At 44.7% G+C, this 20,958-nt stretch overlaps 10 protein-coding genes across 10 annotated transcripts; 8 read left to right on the forward strand and 2 right to left on the reverse strand.

The window, feature by feature from the left end:
• Window positions 1-124: 124 nt before the first annotated feature.
• On the forward strand, window positions 125-2,427 carry L201_004942 (uncharacterized protein; the record flags this gene model as incomplete). The annotated part of the gene is made up of 6 exons (XM_066220678.1): window positions 125-333; window positions 378-867; window positions 919-1,079; window positions 1,122-1,924; window positions 1,975-2,125; window positions 2,172-2,427. 6 exons carry the CDS (start codon window positions 125-127, stop codon window positions 2,425-2,427), a joined length of 2,070 nt encoding a protein of 689 aa, XP_066076775.1.
• Window positions 2,428-3,196: 769 nt separating this feature from the next.
• L201_004943 (uncharacterized protein) lies at window positions 3,197-4,291 on the reverse strand (the record flags this gene model as incomplete). Its single annotated transcript, XM_066220679.1, has 3 exons — window positions 3,197-3,598; window positions 3,641-3,847; window positions 3,905-4,291. The coding sequence occupies 3 exons, from the start codon at window positions 4,289-4,291 to the stop codon at window positions 3,197-3,199; spliced, it is 996 nt and encodes a 331-aa protein (XP_066076776.1).
• A 500-nt stretch (window positions 4,292-4,791) lies between these two features.
• L201_004944 (uncharacterized protein) lies at window positions 4,792-5,697 on the forward strand (the record flags this gene model as incomplete). Its single annotated transcript, XM_066220680.1, has 5 exons — window positions 4,792-4,851; window positions 4,904-4,981; window positions 5,026-5,332; window positions 5,389-5,478; window positions 5,522-5,697. 5 exons carry the CDS (start codon window positions 4,792-4,794, stop codon window positions 5,695-5,697), a joined length of 711 nt encoding a protein of 236 aa, XP_066076777.1.
• Window positions 5,698-6,002: 305 nt separating this feature from the next.
• Window positions 6,003-7,334, forward strand: L201_004945 (histidinol-phosphate transaminase; the record flags this gene model as incomplete). Its single annotated transcript, XM_066220681.1, has 3 exons — window positions 6,003-6,539; window positions 6,587-6,846; window positions 6,896-7,334. The coding sequence occupies 3 exons, from the start codon at window positions 6,003-6,005 to the stop codon at window positions 7,332-7,334; spliced, it is 1,236 nt and encodes a 411-aa protein (XP_066076778.1).
• A 965-nt stretch (window positions 7,335-8,299) lies between these two features.
• On the forward strand, window positions 8,300-10,258 carry L201_004946 (uncharacterized protein; the record flags this gene model as incomplete). The annotated part of the gene is made up of 12 exons (XM_066220682.1): window positions 8,300-8,326; window positions 8,371-8,448; window positions 8,498-8,566; window positions 8,659-8,755; window positions 8,801-8,906; window positions 8,955-9,082; window positions 9,132-9,198; window positions 9,246-9,387; window positions 9,439-9,582; window positions 9,632-9,768; window positions 9,843-10,160; window positions 10,210-10,258. The coding sequence occupies 12 exons, from the start codon at window positions 8,300-8,302 to the stop codon at window positions 10,256-10,258; spliced, it is 1,362 nt and encodes a 453-aa protein (XP_066076779.1).
• A 1,053-nt stretch (window positions 10,259-11,311) lies between these two features.
• On the reverse strand, window positions 11,312-11,965 carry L201_004947 (ribosomal protein L13; the record flags this gene model as incomplete). The annotated part of the gene is made up of 3 exons (XM_066220683.1): window positions 11,312-11,491; window positions 11,555-11,709; window positions 11,764-11,965. The coding sequence occupies 3 exons, from the start codon at window positions 11,963-11,965 to the stop codon at window positions 11,312-11,314; spliced, it is 537 nt and encodes a 178-aa protein (XP_066076780.1).
• A 646-nt stretch (window positions 11,966-12,611) lies between these two features.
• L201_004948 (uncharacterized protein) lies at window positions 12,612-12,985 on the forward strand (the record flags this gene model as incomplete). Its single annotated transcript, XM_066220684.1, has 2 exons — window positions 12,612-12,651; window positions 12,717-12,985. The coding sequence occupies 2 exons, from the start codon at window positions 12,612-12,614 to the stop codon at window positions 12,983-12,985; spliced, it is 309 nt and encodes a 102-aa protein (XP_066076781.1).
• A 771-nt stretch (window positions 12,986-13,756) lies between these two features.
• On the forward strand, window positions 13,757-14,793 carry L201_004949 (uncharacterized protein; the record flags this gene model as incomplete). The annotated part of the gene is made up of 2 exons (XM_066220685.1): window positions 13,757-14,117; window positions 14,171-14,793. The coding sequence occupies 2 exons, from the start codon at window positions 13,757-13,759 to the stop codon at window positions 14,791-14,793; spliced, it is 984 nt and encodes a 327-aa protein (XP_066076782.1).
• Window positions 14,794-15,827: 1,034 nt separating this feature from the next.
• On the forward strand, window positions 15,828-18,459 carry L201_004950 (uncharacterized protein; the record flags this gene model as incomplete). The annotated part of the gene is made up of 12 exons (XM_066220686.1): window positions 15,828-16,110; window positions 16,157-16,181; window positions 16,296-16,355; window positions 16,456-16,581; window positions 16,627-16,747; window positions 16,910-17,036; window positions 17,125-17,243; window positions 17,386-17,408; window positions 17,817-17,919; window positions 17,976-18,111; window positions 18,263-18,326; window positions 18,375-18,459. The coding sequence occupies 12 exons, from the start codon at window positions 15,828-15,830 to the stop codon at window positions 18,457-18,459; spliced, it is 1,272 nt and encodes a 423-aa protein (XP_066076783.1).
• A 651-nt stretch (window positions 18,460-19,110) lies between these two features.
• Window positions 19,111-20,953, forward strand: L201_004951 (uncharacterized protein; the record flags this gene model as incomplete). The annotated part of the gene is made up of 6 exons (XM_066220687.1): window positions 19,111-19,520; window positions 19,571-19,787; window positions 19,934-20,482; window positions 20,629-20,677; window positions 20,736-20,847; window positions 20,950-20,953. The coding sequence occupies 6 exons, from the start codon at window positions 19,111-19,113 to the stop codon at window positions 20,951-20,953; spliced, it is 1,341 nt and encodes a 446-aa protein (XP_066076784.1).
• Window positions 20,954-20,958: the final 5 nt, after the last annotated feature.

Here is a 20,958-nt window from a genome sequence, read left to right on the forward strand (position 1 = left end):
ATTTTTGTTAAACGGTTTGTCGCTATTCAAAATTTTCCATTCTTTCATCGTACTTGACCAAGTCCTCCTACTTCAGCCTGATGGAGACGTACTAGCTCCTACCACCAAGGCATCAAGACGGATCATGTCCGATCGGCCGCGTCAACCACATACGCAGCAACCACACATACATCCCTTTCTCAAAGGTAACTTTGCGCCTGTCATCAACGAATATGTTTCTCATCCTTGCAAGGTAGTACACGGCGAGATACCACCGGAACTGGTCGGTGGGCAATACATCAGGAATGGCGGTAATCCAGTCTACCCTCCGGAACAAGGAAGACATTATCATTGGTGAGTTGCAATAAAGGGAGAGGATTTCTGCTGACTGGGATCAGGTTCGACGGCGATGGCATGCTGCATGGCGTTTTCTTTGGCTCCCAACCAATGTATACCAATCGACAGCTAGCAACGCCCTTGCTTTCGATGACCTTGTTGTTGTTGAGATCGCCCTTGCCATCGATCGCTCTATTGATCTCGCCTCTGTCGTCTTTACATCGAATCGTGGTGGCGATCATTCAAGCGTTTTTCATCGCTGTCAGGGCGCGAATGGGAGTCTTGAGTGTCGCCAATACAAGTGTCATTTGGTGGGGTCGCGGACTAGGATCGGGTGAATCGGATGAAGATGAGGTGGAAGAAGCTTTGGAAGACGACGATCAACGGTTATTGGCGACGTGCGAATCAGGCCCGCCTCTGGAAGTGCGATTGCCAGAATTGCAAACTGTGGGATGGGACAGGTTGAAGGATGCAGACAGTGACGAAACGTTGGCGTCTAGACGGGGTACATGGCAGTGGTGGAAACGGTATGGTCTCAGCCGCGTACAAGAGGTGAGTCAACTATGGCCTGGAAGGGATGATGCTAAGTCAGACCTTCCTTAGGACTGGATAACAGCTCATCCTCGGGTCGATCCGATCGATGGGTCACTCATTCTCTATTCGACGCAAATGTTTGATGCACCGCATGTGAGGTACTCGGTCATTGACAGGAAAGGCCGTCATGTGGTTTGGAAACAAGGGATTGATGTTGGGCGAGCGAAAATGTGAGTTGGTGGTTTGGAGACGAAAGGCTGAGACGATTACAGGATGCATGATTTCGCTGCGACTCGTACACGCACGATACTGTTGAATCTCCCGTTGACTCTGGCGCCTCACAATCTTTTCTCGCGCCCACCAGTGCCTTTGATTCACTTTGACCGGTCTCTCCCGTCCGAGTTTGTCATTTTCCCTCGCTTGTTGACATCTTCACAAGAGGTGGTACGATTTCAAGACCCGGAGCCCAGTCTGATTTTCCACACTGCGAATGCTTGGGACGAGCTCGATTTGACAGGCGAGCTAAAAGGGATTCACATGCTTGGATGTAGGTTCCGGTCAGCCAAACTGGTGTATGCTGCTGGAGCGGTGGATGTGCCGTTAGTGGAGAAGGACTATGGCGAAAATGATGTGGTTCGTTTGCAATATTACCGGTTTGACATGGAACATACCAAGGAGGCTCCTGCGATATCGCATTCGTTCCCGCTTAGTGCGATCCCATTCGAATTCCCCACACTTCCAGCTCATATGGGGATGTCTTCGGCAAGATATGTGTATGGCTGTACCATGCAAGCTGGATCGTTTGACGAACGTTTAGGAGGTGCTGCCAAAGTGGATTGTATTGCGAAAATCGACGTTCTTGAACTCATCCAACGGGGCCAGGAGCGTGGAAAGGGTAAAAACATGGAACCGGTAGATAGTCGATCTTCTGCTCAAATCCTGGCAGATTGGGAACAAGGTATCAAAGGTCCTATAGAGTTGTTCAGATTTCCACAGGGTTGGTATGCTCAGGAACCTCGCTTTGTGCCTAAGGAGCAAGCCCATAGCGAGGATGATGGCTACCTTTTGACTTATGGTCAGTAACTGGTGTAGAAGCGGAGTTTAGTTGCTGACGTTGGTTTGTAGTGTACGACGAAGTATACCTTGAATCTGATGGAACTCCTTCGACCGCTCCTTATGCTGGCTCAGAACTCTGGGTGATCGATGCTCGAAATATGGCTCAGGGCATGTCTGCTTTGGTAGCGAGGATAAAGCTGCCTCAGCGAGTCCCGTATGGGTGAGTTCTTTTGTTGTGTTTTTGATCAGGCTAACCGCGACCACAGCCTCCACGGAACCTTTGTTCCTGCTTCTTCTATACGCCGTCAACGCGGTCTCTGTGAAGGTTTGCCGCCACAAGACCTGCTGCAGGACCAGGTGGCCCGATCCAGGTTGCAGCACTTTGTCTCGATCGTTTTCAATCGTCCCATGTATAGGGAAAAGTCCCGAGTGGAAAGGATCATACTTGCTGTCATGCTGCCAGTTGGCTTGGCCATGTTCGCCCTGGCAGTGCAAGAAGCGGTGCTTTACGCGACAAGCTAGAGGAGATTTACCGTGTTTTGTCAGCCTGTTTGTATTATGCATGGTAGTGCCAATAAGCAGTACCAGTGGAATGCAGTGTTGTAGCAGGGGTAGTGGTATCAGAAATGCGAATGGTAGAGTAGTAGTAGTAGAAGTAGAAGAACGTGAAATGGTAATAGAAATCGTAGTGATTGTAGTAATAATTGTATACAGTAAGATTGTAATGTGAACTTGATAATCGTAAGTAAGCTATGCAAGTAATGATAATCGTAAAGATAATCCATAATCCCCGTTTCACTGAGGCGATCACCCCGTTACTGATTACGATTATACGATTTACGAATACCACACGTTTTATCGTGTACTGCTTATTACATTCACTACGATTACTGCTTAACGAGTATTAAACTCCCTAGACCGTTTTACAGCAGATTACGGCGATTAGAACAAATATGGTTATTAAGGAGCTTTTCGCGTTTACATGCTATTGCTTACGATTGTTCTGTTACGATTACTGTAATCACGGCTACTATGATTGTCTGTTATTGCTTGCTACGATTACTACGATTACTACTATTGCAGTTACTGCTATTATGGTTATTATGATTACAGATGCTACTACTGCTTATTACGAATCCTAAATTGCTATGATGTACTGCTTACCTCACTGCTCCTGCTTACTGCCTATACTACCACGCTCATTGCGATTGCAATTGTTTAATGGCACCACATCGCTGCATTAACGGTACCACGGGATATGCTATAAATTATCGTGTCGGATCGTAAAAGTTCATTCGAAAGGGTTAGTTCTACCTACTTGTCCACCTTGCCGATTCGACTCGTGCCCTCCATCAAGATCTGAACCCCAAGCACAAAGAGCGTGCCACCATCGATCTGGTTTGGGCGGTTCTTCTTCTTGCTGCTGAACAGCCTGACCACCTCTCCAAGTCGGACCACCATATGCAAAGCCTACTCCATCTGTTGGCGAAGATAGGGGCGAATGAGTGGAGCCACCGCTACTGGCAGACACAAGCGAAGGACGACGATGATGCGCCGCAGGAGGATCTGCAAAAGGTGAAGGGTTTTGTGGAGATGTAGGAGATATAACCATTTTGGGAACGGGAGAGAAGCTTGGCTGTGTATCGTATGGGTTGGGATAAGGTTGTGGGTTTGGGGGATGAGCCATAGGTAACTGTCACATTGTCAGCTCAGGTGTCGTCACCTAACGACTCACTTCTGTCTCATTCGGTTTGGGTGATCCAGGCCAAATACCCTCCATCATACCCATTATACTGTTCCTGTTTGTTCCGTTCATAGAGAAGGGTCTCCGAGAGAAGGAAGTAGTAGACGAGGAAGATTTCGGTGAAGCGGGTGGAAGTTGACGTGATTCACGTGCGGCACGACGGCGGGCCATATCTTTTGCAGCAAAACGAGCCAGATTCTATACCATCTGTCAATATTGCGAACACGAGCTAAACCCTATAACAAACGAACTCACCTCTTGAATCCTTCGTTCCTCCTCCTCGACCTCATTGACTGGAGGATACGCTGCTTGCTCATCCACCTTTCCCCGTTCAACATCCCACGCCCTCTCCTTGCCCTTGACCGATGACATCCGATGCATCTCTCCTATATCACCAAAATCATCCTCCACAGCTCTCTCTTTTCCTTTCCGGCTTGAACTTGGTGTTGGAGATAGCGTCTCGTCAGAGCCACCCACACGTTCTAATTCTTCTGAATCTGTAAAAGTACTAGTCAATGAGCGTTCACCATATACTATGGTACCATTGCGTGTGACTGTAGGTGACATATTGCCGAACGGAGGATTGACTTCATCTGCTAAAGGAGCATACGATTTGGAGGCAGGAGAAACTACTGAAGGCATGATGATACCAGGTAGGGATTGATAGCGTACTCCTATATGTCACGTGTAGGCACAGTATTCTAATTTTTGCTGTTGCTACTATAATTTGTTCAGAACATGGCCAGCCTCTTTGAATGGATTGGTTGGAGTATATGCGCGTTTTCCAAAATTGTAGGTTATATCTTGATCGCTTTGGGAGTGAAAGGAGTCGCTCCAGTCATGAATAAAGAGATGTTAAGAGTGTATCTCGACGGCTTAAATGGCATATGACACAATAAGTTAACTGAATCAACATTCAATACTCATCGCCACCCCCTTGAAACTGCGCGGTATTACCACCTCCACCTTGAGCCACGCGTCACCCACGCTGTAGCCTTCTGGCTTCTGGTCAACGCGTAATTCTGTCGACGCTTGTCATTGTCATGTTCGTTGATTTATCTTCTGGTTATATCTTGATCTTGATCAAACCCCAAATACAGTCTCTACTACCCGTAATAGCAACACAAATAAACCTTATCGCCATGGCCAACATTCACACTGTCGACATCACACGTCTGAAGAATGGAGAGGTCAATTTAGGGGTAAATCTACACACCTTTGCGTTACTCCAGTTGTACTGACCATTCTTCCTAGACTTCCATTATGGCTGTACAATTCGATGGCGGCGTGGTAATAGGTGCTGATAGTCGAACGACCACCGGATCCTACATCGTTAGTACACTAACCTTTATGTAAATGCTGACACCCGACCTCAGGCCAATCGAGTCACCGATAAACTCACTCACATCCACGACCGAATTTACTGCTGTCGTTCAGGTTCAGCAGCGGATACTCAAGCTGTGGCCGATGTAGTACATCAACATGCTCAGGTCTATACATCGGTATATGGTGAACCACCCACAGTATCAACAGCCGCTTCTTTATTCGAAAAGATGTGTTACGATAATAAAGATCAACTTTCAGCTGGTATCATCGTAGCTGGTTGGGATAAGGAAGCTGGAGGATCTGTCTATAATATACCGCTTGGTGGAGGAATGTTTCAACAACCATGGGCTATTGGAGGTGAGTAATGAGGTTTGAGACTGACAACGCCAACTCATTCATTTCGCTCTATCTAGGATCCGGTTCTACATACGTTTACGGTTACTGTGATGCGACATATAAAGAAGGGTGGAACGAGGAAGAAACAGTTCAATTTGTCAAGAACAGTGAGTTACGTTAGATTGACAGTCAGACGCTGACCGACCGCAGCTCTCGCACTTGCAATGTCTCGAGATGGATCATCGGGTGGTTGTATTAGAATGTGCGTGATTACCAAAGACAAAGTAGAAAGACACTTTATTCCTGGAAATGAATTGCCCAGATTCTGGGAAGGAAAGGAGATCATCGGAAGTATGAGTGGGCAAAAGGTTGGTATCGTAGCGTAAATCACGGTAGAACCATAAACTTTGTACATATATGCAACGACTGTTACTGTAGAGTACTGTACCACTCTAAAGACGTTGGGATGACGACTACTGTTCGATGGGATTCGGCTCAGCCACGTGGTCAATCCGGTCGAGTCGGGAAAACTGATTAATTCCAAAATACTTGTCATGACTCGTTCACTTTGTTTCTGTTGCATATATGTATATGTATATGTATATATAATATATATATATTATACTTATATAAAATCAGTACCATCACTTTTTCTATCTGGATACTCCATTACCCCTCCCACACCATCAACATGCCCATACTCGGCCTCAAATCCCCTGGTCCATCCTACCCTTCTCACTTCTCTCTTGAACCTCTTGTCCGACCCAACATCTTAGCATTACAGCCATACCGATGCGCTCGAGATGACTATTCCGCTGGTGTACTCCTTGATGCCAATGAGAATGCTATCGGTCCCTCCCTTGCATCAATCGCCAAACGAGAGTCCCAAGTCGAAGCAAACCCAATCGCAGCTGAGACTTTATCACTACTGTCGGAACATGATATCGCCAACCTTAATCGATATCCTTCACCTACCCACGATGAATTGAAACGAGCAATCGCCAAATTCAGAGGTGTGCCAAATGAGGAATGGGTTTTCCTTGGTGTTGGAAGTGATGAAGTCATCGATATGCTTTACAGAGTTCTCTGTGTCCCTGGTAAAGATCGAGTCATGACATGTCCACCAACATACGGAATGTACAAGGTCACAGCGAATGTGAATGATGTGGGTGTGTTAGAGGTACCACTTATCACTGAAGATGGGGCGTTCCAGTTAGATGAAAAGGCAGTAAGTCCGCCTTTTGCTCAATCTATCACAACTAATCAAAATTATAGATGAACGAAGCGTTCAAAGCCAATCCAGACCTCAAGATGCTATTCATATGTTCCCCTGGTAATCCTACTGGAACTCTCATCCCCCTCGATGTGATAAGACGAGTGCTCGAAAACCCTTTATTCAAAGGCGTCGTCGTAGTAGACGAAGCCTATATCGATTTCGCCCCAGAAAACAATAGTGCCGCTGATCTGGTCAACGAGTACGCCAATGTCTGTGTCACGCAGACATTGAGTAAGAGTTTTGGGTTGGCTGCTATCAGGTGAGTTTTGTGCTCAAATCACGATCAAAAGCTAACGATAACCTATCAGACTCGGTTACCTTCTCGCACCACCTCCCCTTATTCAGGTCCTCACCAACACCAAAGCCCCTTACAACATCTCCGTTCCCACTGCCTCGCTTGCAGCATCTGCACTTTCTATCGAAGGTATCGCCACCATGTCTCTCAACGTGGCCACCCTCAACCAAAACCGCAAGAATCTCATCGCATCGTTGAAGAATATCAAGAGTGTTGGCCGAATTCTGGGAGAAAACCATGCCAACTTTGTCCTTTTCGAGGTGCTAGGAGAAAATGGTAAACCTGATAACCAAAAGGCGGTAGAGGTATACAAGACAATGGCAGAATCAAGAGGTGTGGTGGTCAGATTCCGAGGGTCAGAACGAGGATGTGAGGGTTGTTTGAGAATCACCATAGGTACAGCAGAAGAATGTGCCGAAGCTATCAAGCAAATATCGTCGTTACTTGAGTAGATTACATGTAGACCATAGATAGCATGCATGATGACAAGCTGCAACACGATATTCTTGAAGAGTAAGATTATGGGATGCGTATAAATTATGGTATGCAGAGGAGAAAAGGAAAATAAACTTTAGACCATTTTTAAGGAAATGGCTTGGTATACCCTGAACACGAACATCACAACCTCTTGTAGCCCTGAATAATGTTTCCTCTAAAACTCACTAGGATAACATTTTATTACCTCTCTGTCGTAGACATCGCTATCACATCTTCATGCTTGAGCAGCACGATCAATCATTGTTGTATCCAACATACATGAAAAGGGTGAGTTGCAAGGATGATTTAGTCGAAACAATAAATGAAAAATACATGTTGTGCCTTAAGCTCACGTACCGTCCTACATTTCCGGTTTAGGGCTTTTACTCTTTATTGTCCATGTTTCACCATTGACATATACATTATTCAATCTTCATTGTTTTCAGAGCATCTGTATCTCAGCTTTGGTATCTAAGAGCATCAACCGAAAAAATTCAATCGTACACATCTTGCATGTAAAATCTCGCTTCACATTGATCAGCTTTAACATACCTCCATCTGCCAACAACTACATCTTTACTTTGTTTCAACGTAGCATATAGATCCTTTGGACTGGTGAGTACGGATGAGGATTCTCAACTGTGTAGAGAGTAGCGAACCGAGCATATATATAGAAACCCACGGTTCGCCCTCTTTGTTCCCCGTCAATTTCCTTAGGCTTCACGTATACAAACTCGGGAGTTCTGACTTTAATATACAGGATCAACTCTACAAATCTGCGTTTACCAGTCAAGCAGAAAGATTATTTCTCATCAGCTTGTAGACACTTCAACTACATTATAAGCCTTTCCAAAAGTTCAACAACAGCATACCCCACCATCTATATCACTTCTCAAATTCAAATTGGAAAGGTTAACAAGGTGGGGAGAAGCGCATCAAGATGGGTGCAGCATGCTGCAAACCAGAGGTACGTGCGAATATAAACCACCATCATACTAACAATGTACTTAGGCGATTGACTTTGAAGGCGAGGTAAATCTATTCCACTTCTACCTATTGCGGAGTGTGGGAAAGGGAGCCTTCGGTAAAGTAAGTCATACAGATTTCCAATGAGTGTAATTGCTAATTACTGCGATAGGTTCGAGTTGTACAACATAAACATTCAAAAACGCTATACGCTTTAAAATATATCAACAAACCCAAATGTGTGAAAATGAAGGCTGTAGCGAATATTATACAGGAGAGAAGGCTGCTGGAAGAGGTGAGCAATAAATTCAAAAGTACCACGCTGATGTATAGATCGATCACCCTTTCGTCGTAAACTTGAGATATGCTTTTCAAGATGATGAGAACTGCTTTTTTGTGTTGGATCTGATGTTGGGAGGAGATTTAAGATGTAAGTGATCTGTAAAGTGATGAATGATTTCTGACATCGTTCCAGTTCATCTCGATCGTGCGGGTGCAATGAGTGAGGAGGTAGTGCGCTTTTATGTTGCAGAAATAGCGATGGCAGTGGACTATCTGCATTCCAAGAGGATAGTGCATCGGTAAGTTCACTTCATCGATGTTGGCGCTTTATCTGACATCTTATACAGGGATCTAAAACCCGACAATATCCTGCTAGACGAAAAAGGTCACGCTCATATCACCGATTTCAACATTGCTGTCCATTTTTCGGAAAGGAGGTTGTTAACGGGTGTAGCTGGAAGTATGGCTTACATGGGTGAGTTCTGCGGAAAATACCAGACATCTAATGCTGACATCCTGCTCAGCTCCCGAGGTATTGACTAAGAGGGGTTACTCTGCACCTGTAGACTTTTGGTCTTTAGGTATTTTAGCGTAAGTACGATAAGAATCGAGCAGGAACAATCACTGATGTATCGCAGGTACGAGCTACTCTTTGGGAAGCGACCGTTCAGAGGCAGGACCAACACGGCTCTGACGAACTCGATATTGAACGAACATCTACTATGGCCCGAGGATGCGCCTGGGAAATGCTCTTCAGATGGAATGCATGCTATAAAAAGTGTGAGTTCCACTCTTCCAATATCGACTTTTGCGGCTAATATCCTTTCCTAGTTCTTGGAGCGGGATCCAAACAAAAGATTGGGATATCGACCAGGTGGCGGTGGTATGGAAGACATCAAATCACATCCTTGGTTTAGGAATATCAACTGGGATCAGCTTTATAAGAAAGAGGTAGTGCCACCTTTCGAGCCAGATGTGAGTAGTTAGATCTCCGCTTCTTGTGCACGACTGACTGTGTCCGTAGTCTAAACGAGCGAATTTCGATGCCACACACGAATTAGAAGAACTGCTTCTAGAGGAGAACCCGTTGAAGGCAAGGAAACGAAAAGAAGGTCAAGACATAGAGACGTTAACGCCAGAAATGCGAATGATGGAGGAGCAGTAAGTCGAGCATGTATCATTCCAAGCTGACAACCTTGCAGTTTCAAAATATTTGATTATACTAAAACACAGAGGCGATCGTACTATCATCCAGCAGGAGCGAGCGGATCTGCGGCGAATCAAACTGCTTCAAGTGGAACAACAGCTACAGCAGTATCTTCTCATTTATCTGCAAAAATGGCTGTACCGTCTCGACCAGAAACGCCGAGTGATAGGATAGGTCTTATCTCAAAGACAGGTATGGACGTGGAAGGACAGATATTAGACGGTGGTGGTATGGCGAACATGGGAGGTCGAGGTTTGCGCGTATCATCGCAGATAGATGGAAGGCAAGACAGTTTTGAGCTTAGACCAAATGTGGCAAAACAGCCTACGCCGTTAAGAAACTCGACGTAAGTCTTCAAGAAGGTGGTATACAGGCTGGCTGACCTGTTATCGCAGGAACCCATCAACAACAGAGAAGATGAAGGATGTGGGTAGCGCCATATGACCAAAGCCAACGCTATTCCACTTTTCAGACGCATACACTATAATGGTACGAACGAGGGATTTGTTAATATATTTTACTTGTATATAATTTGTGTTACCATTGGCATACAATTTTTCTTGCTATTTACGATATTGAATGATATCATGCATCGGATACTGGTCTACATGAAAGTCGGAATGATACATCCCCAGCAGGATAGCCAATATCACGAGGAATCTCAAAAATCACAGTTACTCAATTGTTAACTGCTCGTGCTTCTCTAATTGTACATGAGCTTGAGCCAATGGAGGGTAGGAATTGACGTCGAGTAGTTGATTGTATGGCAATTATGGTGGCACACCGGAAGAAGCATAAATGATTGCGATTACACTGTCGAGCGATGTCAAGAGTTGTGAGGGTTTCACCACTTGAAAGTCGACTCAAAGCAATGACAACGAACACGACTATGATTCAGCACTGCTCTTCTCATCGATCAACATAGAACGTTTTCTCAATCAAATGTGTTATCGATATTTGAACCAGCGTAGACTTCCTTGGCTGAGAGCTGGAATGTCAGAGTGTCTCCTATATCCTACAACTTGGAAGGTGAACACCAGAATGGTGAACACCCCGCAGCTTGTGAAGTTGGATAATTGGAGACAGAGCTTGGGAATTCCACGGCTGAAGACTCGTCTTCTCATAGCTTGGGATTGACAGTCACGGAACCGAATGATTGATTTTGTCTGATTGTGTCTTAAACTTCAAACATCTGAAAGGTGAAAATCCAAAAGTCAACCTCATTGCTTGCCCATTATATCCTTCCTACCCGACTACAATTGCGTTGATGTCAAATACCGCACTTTCGGTGAGTTCAATTGAGCCGAAGATGCATAAAAAGGGGAAGTTTTCGCAGACGTTTATTGGTTTGACTGAAGATCTGTGAGTTAGCGATACAACTATGGGCAGTCAGTGTCAAGTGTATTCAAAAACAGACAAATGCTTCTTCAGGTTTAACCGTATCTAGTCCGCGGTCCACCAAATCCTCATTTGAAGGTATGGGTACATGCGCGACATTTATGCGTTGGCTTTACTTATTTCTCCTGCAGTTGATTTCGAGACTTGATCTCTCCATGTTGTCAAAGAGTTGTTGGCGTAAACCTCGGGAGCTGGTCCAGCGAAGATCTTCAATCGATCCAGACGTCGGTCTCGGAAAGTGTTTTTTGGCAACATTCCTGATACTGCACGCCGTATGATCTACAGTAGAAATGTGGCGATGAGCGGTGAAAGGTATTATGAAGGGGCTTTCAGTCTACTCACCTCTTCCGGTCGCCTTTCCCTCATTCTCGTTATTGGCACTGCTTTTAATCCTCCCATATATCCAGTATGTGAATAATAAACCTTGTCTGTACCTTTCTTTCCAGTTAAATGGACGTTGGAAGCATTCGACACGACAACATAGTCTCCAGCGTCAACTAGGTGATGTATATGAGCGATATACGAACCATACACCGATTCAATCAACTTACCAGATGGATCATACGTTGGTTTGTGTTTACCCATAAGCACCCATGCTATTCTACTTGCAAGATTACCAAGCACCCGGTTCTGAGCATCGGTGTGATGCCATACGCGAGTAAGAGCGAGAGCGGTCTGCAAGGATAGATTAGTTATAGAAGAGAGTTGAAGAACTTTAAAGACGATACTTGCGTTTCCCTTGATCGCTGACATGTTCTAATAATCCTCCTGACGATGCTCAAGTAGTGGTCAACGACTGATATGGTCCTGGTGTGTTCGTTCGATGATTGCTTATAACAGAGTTTATCGATCTCACTTGAAAGACTATTTTGTCGGAAGATGAACAAATAACCTCATAGACTTCAACTTTTTGCGACAGGTAGACATCTTTATGCCTTGATCATCTATTTTGATTCCGTCGTGGTTTCATTAAATGAGCACCCGGTATAAAGTGCCACATGCGAGAATCAATGAATATTAATGGGATGTTTACCATTTTCTCTCCTCTTCGAGCTGCTTGGAATGCAATTTGTCTTGATGTATGATGCATAATCTGCTTTATTATCATGATAACCCTTTGATCCTTCAGCATCGCTTCCGTGACGACGACTAGAACTGATACAAGCTCAGACGACAGCTCGCCATTCACATTAGCAGACAACAGCACTTCAGTCCGGTCTTACTCTACGCGTCTGTCAAATTATACCTAGATCAGTGCTTTGCGCGTGTAATCTTTCTGGTCTGTTGATTTAAAGTCAAAACGTAACAATATCATCAACATTACATTCGACAGACTTGCCCTGGATATTCGGAACAAAGTTCACGCGTCGACATTCAATATTACTTGCAAAATCTCAGTATGCCGCCTAGATCAACAAGAGGTGCTGTCAAGGATGCGGGTAGGTCGTATTTCTTCGACCTGTGACTCAAATACTTACTGGATATCCCTTTTCATCTACCGCAGAAACGCCAGGCAGCAAACGTAAACGTCGGACAACTCCCGAACCAAACCTCAAAGTTGTTCTCCCCTCACCTTCAGCGTCGAGTCAAGCTGCTTCGACATCCCCTGAGAAAGCAAATGGAGGTGTAGACCATGAAGTGAAAAGGCAAAAACTGTCCATCAAGATCAATTTGATGACCGAGAAACCGAAGCAAATAGAAGAAGAAAAAGATGTCCAAGGAGCGTTGAGCAAGCGGATCAGAGAAGGTTTATCAACGGTCATCGCTCAGTGAGTATACATCGGTCCCGTGTCCTGCTAACAACCTAGAATGGCCGTCAACCTGCCTCCTCCACTCAACAAGATTCTGGCCTTATGGTTACCTCCGTCGTTTGATCAGAAACAAGAAAACACGCTTGGATATGTATTGAAGCAACCATTGCTCACATGGGATCAACTAGTTGTGAGTTGAACAATACAATTGACACCGCTGATTATCAGGATGTCATACACCTTTTCTCGGAGAACTTGCTTGTTCCTTGTCAATATCCCAATCCCGTTCCTGCAAGAGCTCAATTTCACCTCCCTGTTCCCCCACTTCCTTCCCACTTCCTTCCTCACATTATTTATAACTTTTGTGCATCGCTTCATTCACTACTTCTCGAAATCGAGCCACAGCATAACAGTAATGGCGTTTCCGCCGAAAGGTGGTCTCTCATGCAGAAAACCCCTCAAGCCGGAGAGTGGTTCACTGGTGCGGTAGACCACCGAGAGGTAGAAAAGCGAAAAAAGGATGAAGAAAGTTTACTACAGAGTATGGCAGAAACGGGATCAGCTTTTGGTAAGTCGAAAAACGATTTGAGCATACCGCTGATCTTTCAGCCAATGCAACTGCCGTGTCCTTACAATCCACTTTCGGTAGTGAGGCATCTCAACATCCACCTACTTTGTCCGATTCTCTCATTCGACGTGCGAGTCTGAAGATGAACAGATGGAAAGAAATGCGATCTCAAAAAGGTCTCGGAGGGTTTGGCAGTGTTCCAAGGGGAGGTACGTTACATCCTGGATGAACAGAGCTAACGAGTTAGTCACCATACCTCAAACTGCTGCTGTGCCGTTCACACCAAGCTTTGGACCAACTTTCGATTCTTATCATGCTACTGGAGGTCAAGGCTATTATTCTACCTTGGAAGGGATGCATGAGAGAGCGAGACATAGAGAGTGGGCTAGACGAGTATTACGAAGATCCAAGATCATTGAAGAAGGTGGATTTTATGGTATTATTGAAGAAGGCAAAGGCAAGGAGAAGGAAACGGTTGATGATATCCTGACAGGAAATGGTGACCTTATAGAAGAGCTGCAAGCTTGGCAGGAAGTGCGGACCAGAAAAGGTGTACTCAGCGTCACCGAAAGAGAACAGCAAGTCGGTAAGTATACAACTCCTTGTGCTACAAATGATTGCGCTTACAAACGTCGTCAGCCGAACAACTACTCGCCTCGCTCACTCAACTTACTGGCGATCTATCACCTGCTGATATGCTACTCCCTTCGACATCCAAAATCGGTCTGGCTCATGAACTTGCTCAGCGATTCCTGCCTGTTTCTGTACCTTCCATTCGAGGTACGCTGGATCCTCGAAGACCTCGTGCACTTCACGACAATGTCACCGTCAAACCAAGAGCACTGGCTGGGCAGGTTCTAGGAGGATCCTCCAATCCTGCTGTCGCATCACCACATGCACCCCCTCCCATGAAATTAGGTGTCATGCCACCTCCTCCGATACCTCAGTATGCAGCACCTCCTCCACACACACTGCCCGGTGGTGTTCGCCAAAACTCACAGCGGCCAAGCACGACACCATCTCGTACTGCTTATCCCTACTCCGCAACGGAGTACAATAATCGTGGTCCCAGTGTTTCGACACCTTCCTCTACAAATGTAGCCAATCCAGGAACCCCTCCGACTGTATATCCGAGATCCGCAGTCGGTCCTGGACCATCCAATCTCCGACAAAGTTTCGGACCAGGTACACCTGGAACACCTTCGAACGCTGGGTACCACGTTGGCGTGAGAGGTATGATGATGCCTGGGGCTTCGAGATAGTATTCGATCCCATTGTAAATATGTATTGCTTCTACCGTTCATGTGGGAAAAGATAGCCAGTTAGACATTAATTGAGTGAGATGTGAATATTATGCACACCATTTAACTATTCATATGTCGAAGCGGAAGCGAACGAGAAGATGCAGGGTAACAACTGTACTTTTTATACATGTTTACCGACCTTAGACTAAGGTACAAGGATAATCAGGGAAATGTAAGATAGTTGCGTAAGTGGGGGAAACGGAATGAACTCTTTCACCCTTTGATAGGCGATGCATTAGACAAATTATTAATGTTCAAAACAGCCCATATGCTCATCAACCGGGGCGGTGCAAATAACGATATACAACAATAACTCGACGAAAACCTTTGAAAAGAAATGATCGATTGTCAATCCTGCGAAAAGAATTTCTTTTAGATTAGTAGTGTCCGCTTACGCCCTCGGTCAGACTGAAGATCAACCAATTTCGCTCACTTTATTTGCTGGCTACTGCAGAAAGATAAGAGGTAACGTCTTTCCTTCTATTGACTACTCACCCATTTATTATATGTTCATTCCGGCAGTTCATACGATCAATTCTCCGATATTGAGGATCAAACTCTACACGCTATTTTCTATTCTCACTCTCAACCTCAACAAAGCTGTGCTAGTGGTACATCATTTTCTCATCGACAGAAGTTTACACAGCCTCAGATACGTGCAGAAGGTAGCACTTATACATCAAAGACTCACCTTCGGCGCTACTACGTCCTCACTTCTATTGAATCGGAACATCCGCAAGATTCCGAATTTGGTACCGAGCGCCAACACAGTTGATCTTGATCGACAAATAGTCGTATTTGCTTAATAAAGCTTGAGCGGAGGGATCAGTCACCGTGTATCAAGCTATCCACGTCACCACTATTATCCTTGGGTTTATGGTAGTTAGTTTCAAAATTTCCGCTCGATAGCTTTCTTCAATTCAACTACACACAAATCACATGAAAAGCGGACCCTTTTCTGGTATCAACTAAAGTCTATAACCAGTTGAACGATGCCCGAAACTCTCGATAATGAGATAATTCGAAAATCTCCAACTTCTTTCATGTCTGAAAATTCTGAACTTGATGATAATATGGATGATCAACATAAAAAGAGGAAAAGGTTGTCCCTACAAGAAGGAATTTTTGCGGGTCAATCAACGTCATACAACAAAGGCAAACAGCGTTCGGTTACTATGGGACCATTGAGGACTAGTCCGGAGCAAGAAAGTGTTGCGGAGAGTAGCAAGAAAGGGAGAGGAAAAGCTTCAGCTTCGGGTTTGGCTGGATTCACAAGTGCGTTCATTTGACCTACAAAGGATATCGGCTGACGTTACACTAGGCTGTGAAGCATGTAGGAAGGGAAAGTGAGTGGATAGCAAAAAAAAACAAAGCTAACCATGCAGACGACGTTGCGAACCTTCACCTCTCGTTCCTCCAGATCATCCCGACGCCGCAAAATTACCTTGTGCAAGGTGTAGAAGGTTTGCCATAGAATGTGTTAGGGTCAAAGCGGTTAGAAGGAAAGGTCCAGCTCCAGTGTAAGTGACCAAGATGAATGACAGAAGGCTGACAATGTAGTGACTTAAGGCAGGTCCATATTACCTCTTAGTCCTGTAGAAACGCTAACTAGAAAAATAGCGCTGTTTCCGATGCGGCACATGGATACAGTCACGATTCTTCGCTCATGACACCTGACACCGCTAGAAAATCGTCAATGTTGTCTGAAAATGGAAGTGCTGAGTTTGAGAGGAAGCTATCAGCAAAGTAAGTGCTGATCAATACGAAATGTGCTGACAATCACAGTTCAAGCTACTCGCCCTCGCTTCCAATACCTTCTCCCGCGAATTCCATTCACCACCTACCAGACGGTGTTGATCAAGTCGTTTCGGGACCGATCATTGATAACATCCTCAACTTGTTTTTCGACTATGTAAGTTAGCTGTATATCGACTCGGCTAACATTCAGGTATATCCTTTGACGCCTTGTCTGCACCGACCGACGTTTGTAGCCGATCTTACAGCGCGAAGAGACAGAAATGATCCTGTTTTCTTCGCATTGACCTTATCAGTGATTGCTTCAACGTTGGTACAGGTTCCGCGAGGTCTGGTCAACCTCGATAAGATGGAGGTGGAAGATCTTGCTAGGAAATGTGTCAGGGTCGCTAGAGCGAAGATGGCATACATGTGGGATGATGCTGTACCTATAAGCAGTTCAATGAGTGAGTTCACTTCAACGATGGATTTCACTAACATTCAGTTATCATTGCATACCTGTGAGAAGTTTTTTTCGCAGATCGTACGCTACAGCTAATACTTCGAGTAGTGAAGGTATTGTTCATCTTTTTCTTGGTAACAATACAGCGCATGTCGTTGTCACCGCTCAAGCGAATCAACTGGCTTTAGCGCTGAGGTTGAACGAAGAAAGTGTGAGTGGAATTGGAACAGGCATAAGCTGATAAGCAGAGTTACGAAGGACTCGACCCAATCGAACGGGAGATACGGCGAAGATTGTATTGGGTAAGTACACCGAAGAAGTATCCATCGCTGATAAATAGCTTCTGTTTCAAGCGGACAAGAGCACAGCTTGTTTAGTGAGTAGCAAAGGGTTACAAAGAGGGCTGACATTCAGCGAGCTCGAACAATGTGCCTACCTCTTGAAGACGCGCATGACCTGCTACTTCCAGCAGAAGTGGATGACGAGATGATCACTTCAGAGGGCATCTTGCAACAACCACCGGGCACAACCCCGTTAATTGCTGGATTCAATGTCAACACTCAGCTGTTCCGCATATTAAATGATACCATTGTAATTCAGCGTCGTAAAGCGCCTCGAATGATGGAAGAGATCCTGACTGATCTTCGACATATTGAAGATCTCAGAAATAGAACGATACACACCTATCTTGCGGTCCCCGACCCACTCAGACTGCGTAACGCATATGACTCACGCTCCGCTAGGTAAGTAAGCTGCTGTCAAGCCATCGCTGACCTCTGTATAGCCCTGCTATCGATTGGGAAGCGAAATTAAGAGCGCAATTTGTCGATTTTTTCCGTACAGCGGGTGATAAAAGTCATGCTTTGAACAGCTTTTTGGTAATGCAAGTGAGTTATCCTTTCTATCGCTCGTTTCATGTCACTGACTGCTATATGCGTTATAGGGGAACATTCTGGTCACGCAGCATGTTGTTCGATTAGTCCTCCTACAAACCCATCAATCATTGTTGTCACAACTTGCTATGTTTACACCAGTCATGCCACCAATGGGTCCCGAGGAGACCGCAGAGAATATTGCATGTGAGCTGTTGGATGGTCTGAATAGGTGAGTACAGATGTTTTCAGATCAAGCTGATATGTAGTCTTCCTGTTGAATGCGTTGCCACCAATGGTCCCTCTCTCGTTCAAAAAGGTAAGCCATTGCGTCTTCAAATCATGCTAATTACTATAGTCCGATTCGTTGGTATACATTTGATGGAGGCTTCGAATGATCTGACGGGTGCACCATCTCATTCGTGAGTAAGGTATATCGGGTTACAGTTACAAGCTAACCATAAATACAGTCAGAAACTGCTGATGCAATTTCTCTCGGTATTGAGTGTCATTGAGGGAATGTATTCGTTTGGAAAAGACATTTCAGCGGAATAAAGACAACGCAGAGGATTTTCGTATGCTCTTTGGCACATTTTGTAGCAATGCGAACATCGCACACTTCATGGACAATCGCACTTAGATCACTCATGCATACAAACGTCAATCATATGATAAGGAATCTGCATCCTTTCATCGAAAAAGAATAGAATGTTAGGCACACTGTGCTACATATTTGCGCTTGCATTCCTTTCCAACGCTTCTATCATAATCTTACGTTGACTTACTTCTACCTTTTCAGGAATGTCCGCTTAAAAGCGATACTCATTGCTCGCATATTTCTCCACAACCTGGGGCATCCGGAGTTCTTTTTGTGTATCCCTGATGATCCCTGCTTGTCCTGAAAAGTGACATCGACATCGTTCGTTGAAGCTCAGTTGTATACATCTGATCACTCACTTTTACATTTGCTACCGCTCATTGACCCTCTCGAAGTCACACATGCTATATAGGTTTCCAAAACGATGTCAAGGCAGTAACAATTCTACAAATCACATCGATAACGGGGTTGAGAAGAATTTTATAACGTATTCATCGCTAGGCTGCTGTGTTGTGTGGAACGAGATCTAGGCGCAATGTCGTATGTCCACTTGACCTGCTTGGTCGATCTGGTTTATACACTGACCAAATCATAGCAATAATATCCTTATGTTTTCTTCACGACATTCAAGGAATATTTCGGATCCATCTTTCAAGAATGGTCACGCAGAACCAGATACATTAGAACACGCTGTTGGGTTGGATATTCAGTTCAATGATAACACACTTGCAATAGCTTCGACAAAGGAGAAAGGTATAGATACTTTGCAGGCTATCAGAATACATAGGAATGCATTCCTATGGTGTCTTTGGGTATCTATTGGATGTCTCCTATGGGGTTACGATGTACAAGTAAGCAGCGGCTTACTATCGGCTCCTTATTTTCGACATGATTTTGGGTATAAATTTGGCGATGAATATGTTGTTCCTGCACGCTGGCAAAGTGCGTTCAACTCAGTCGGATCGATCGGAGGAATGTTCGGCGGGATAGCAGTTGGGTGGATAGCTGATCATATTGGGTGAGTCGCTTATATACCTTGCGATATGCTGGTTCTAACTTATCTCACAGGCGCCGGGGATCAATTGGGATAGCGTGCTTGATCTCAATCATGTCCATCTTTATTCAATTCTTTTGTCCACCACATAAGAACGCATTGCTGCTCGTCGGTAAACTCATCAATGGGGTCTCGCTGGGAATGTACATATCCTCCTCTTCCGCATATTGTGCTGAAATATCGCCAGTCACTCTTAGAGGAATCACTACAGGTTGTGTAAATTTGTGGATAGTTAGTGAGTTTACCAAAAGCAGTTTCCATAGCTGACAGGTCAGTCGGTCAATTTGTAGCGAATTGTGTAATACAGGGATTGGGTTCTAGGAATGACAGGACCGCTTATAGGGTTCCATTGTAAGTTTATTGTTACCCGAACTTAGCTGATTTTCAGCGCTATTCAATGGATATTCCCTGTCATTCTTTTGATCGGTTTGCCGTTTGCACCTGAATCACCATGGTATCTCGCTCGAAAAGGTCTCGAACATAAGTCGAGGAGGGTCTTAGCAGTATTGGGTATAGCGGATGTGGATCTTCATTACCGTCAAATACAAGAAACAATAGTTTTAGAAGATCACTATGCATCGGAAGCTACCTATTGGCAGTGTTTCAAAGGCACTAACAGAAGGCGTACCATAATTGCTTTAATGGTATTTATCTTACAACAGATAGTAGGAGTTATCTTTGTTTTAGGTTACAGTACATACTTCTTCCAACTTGCCGGATTTGAGATTTCTCAATCCTTTAAACTGGGTGTAGGAGTCACAGCCATTGGGGTAGCAGGTAATCTGTCAGCACTATATAGTGTCGACAAATTTGGTAGAAGACCCTTGTTCTTATCGGGAATGATTGGGTGTACAGCCATCAACTTTGGTATCGGCTTTTCGTCAATTTCGAATACAGAGGGAGCTAGATGGGCAGAAGCCATTTTTGTAAGTCAATTCAATGCTAGATCATGCTGACAACCTTTAGACTATCGTATTTGGATTCGTCTACCAAGGCAGTATCGGACCTCTGGGTTATGTGATATTTTCCGAAGTCAGTTCTGCAAAATTACGTAGTAAGACTGTTGGGATAGGGATATGTGTCAACTCTCTTTGCGGAATGTTGGCCAATATCATCATACCGTGAGTTTCTATATTGGTAGGCTTATGCTAATGATCAATAGATATCTCGTTAATCCAGACGAGGCTAATTTGAAAGGAAGAGTGGGGTATATCTTTGGTGGATTAGGTCTAGTTGGATCAATATGGACTTGGCTGTATATCCCAGAAACCAAGAATAGAACCGTTGACGAGTGAGTTAGTATATCTATAGACCCAAAGCTGATATAAAGACTTGATGCTCTGTTTGAGGCAAAGGTGTCGTCGCGAAATTTTGGCAAAACCAAGATCGATAGATAAGGAGA

Source organism: Kwoniella dendrophila, chromosome 6, assembly GCF_036810415.1.
Source record: "Kwoniella dendrophila CBS 6074 chromosome 6, complete sequence".
Lineage (NCBI taxonomy): Eukaryota > Fungi > Basidiomycota > Tremellomycetes > Tremellales > Cryptococcaceae > Kwoniella > Kwoniella dendrophila.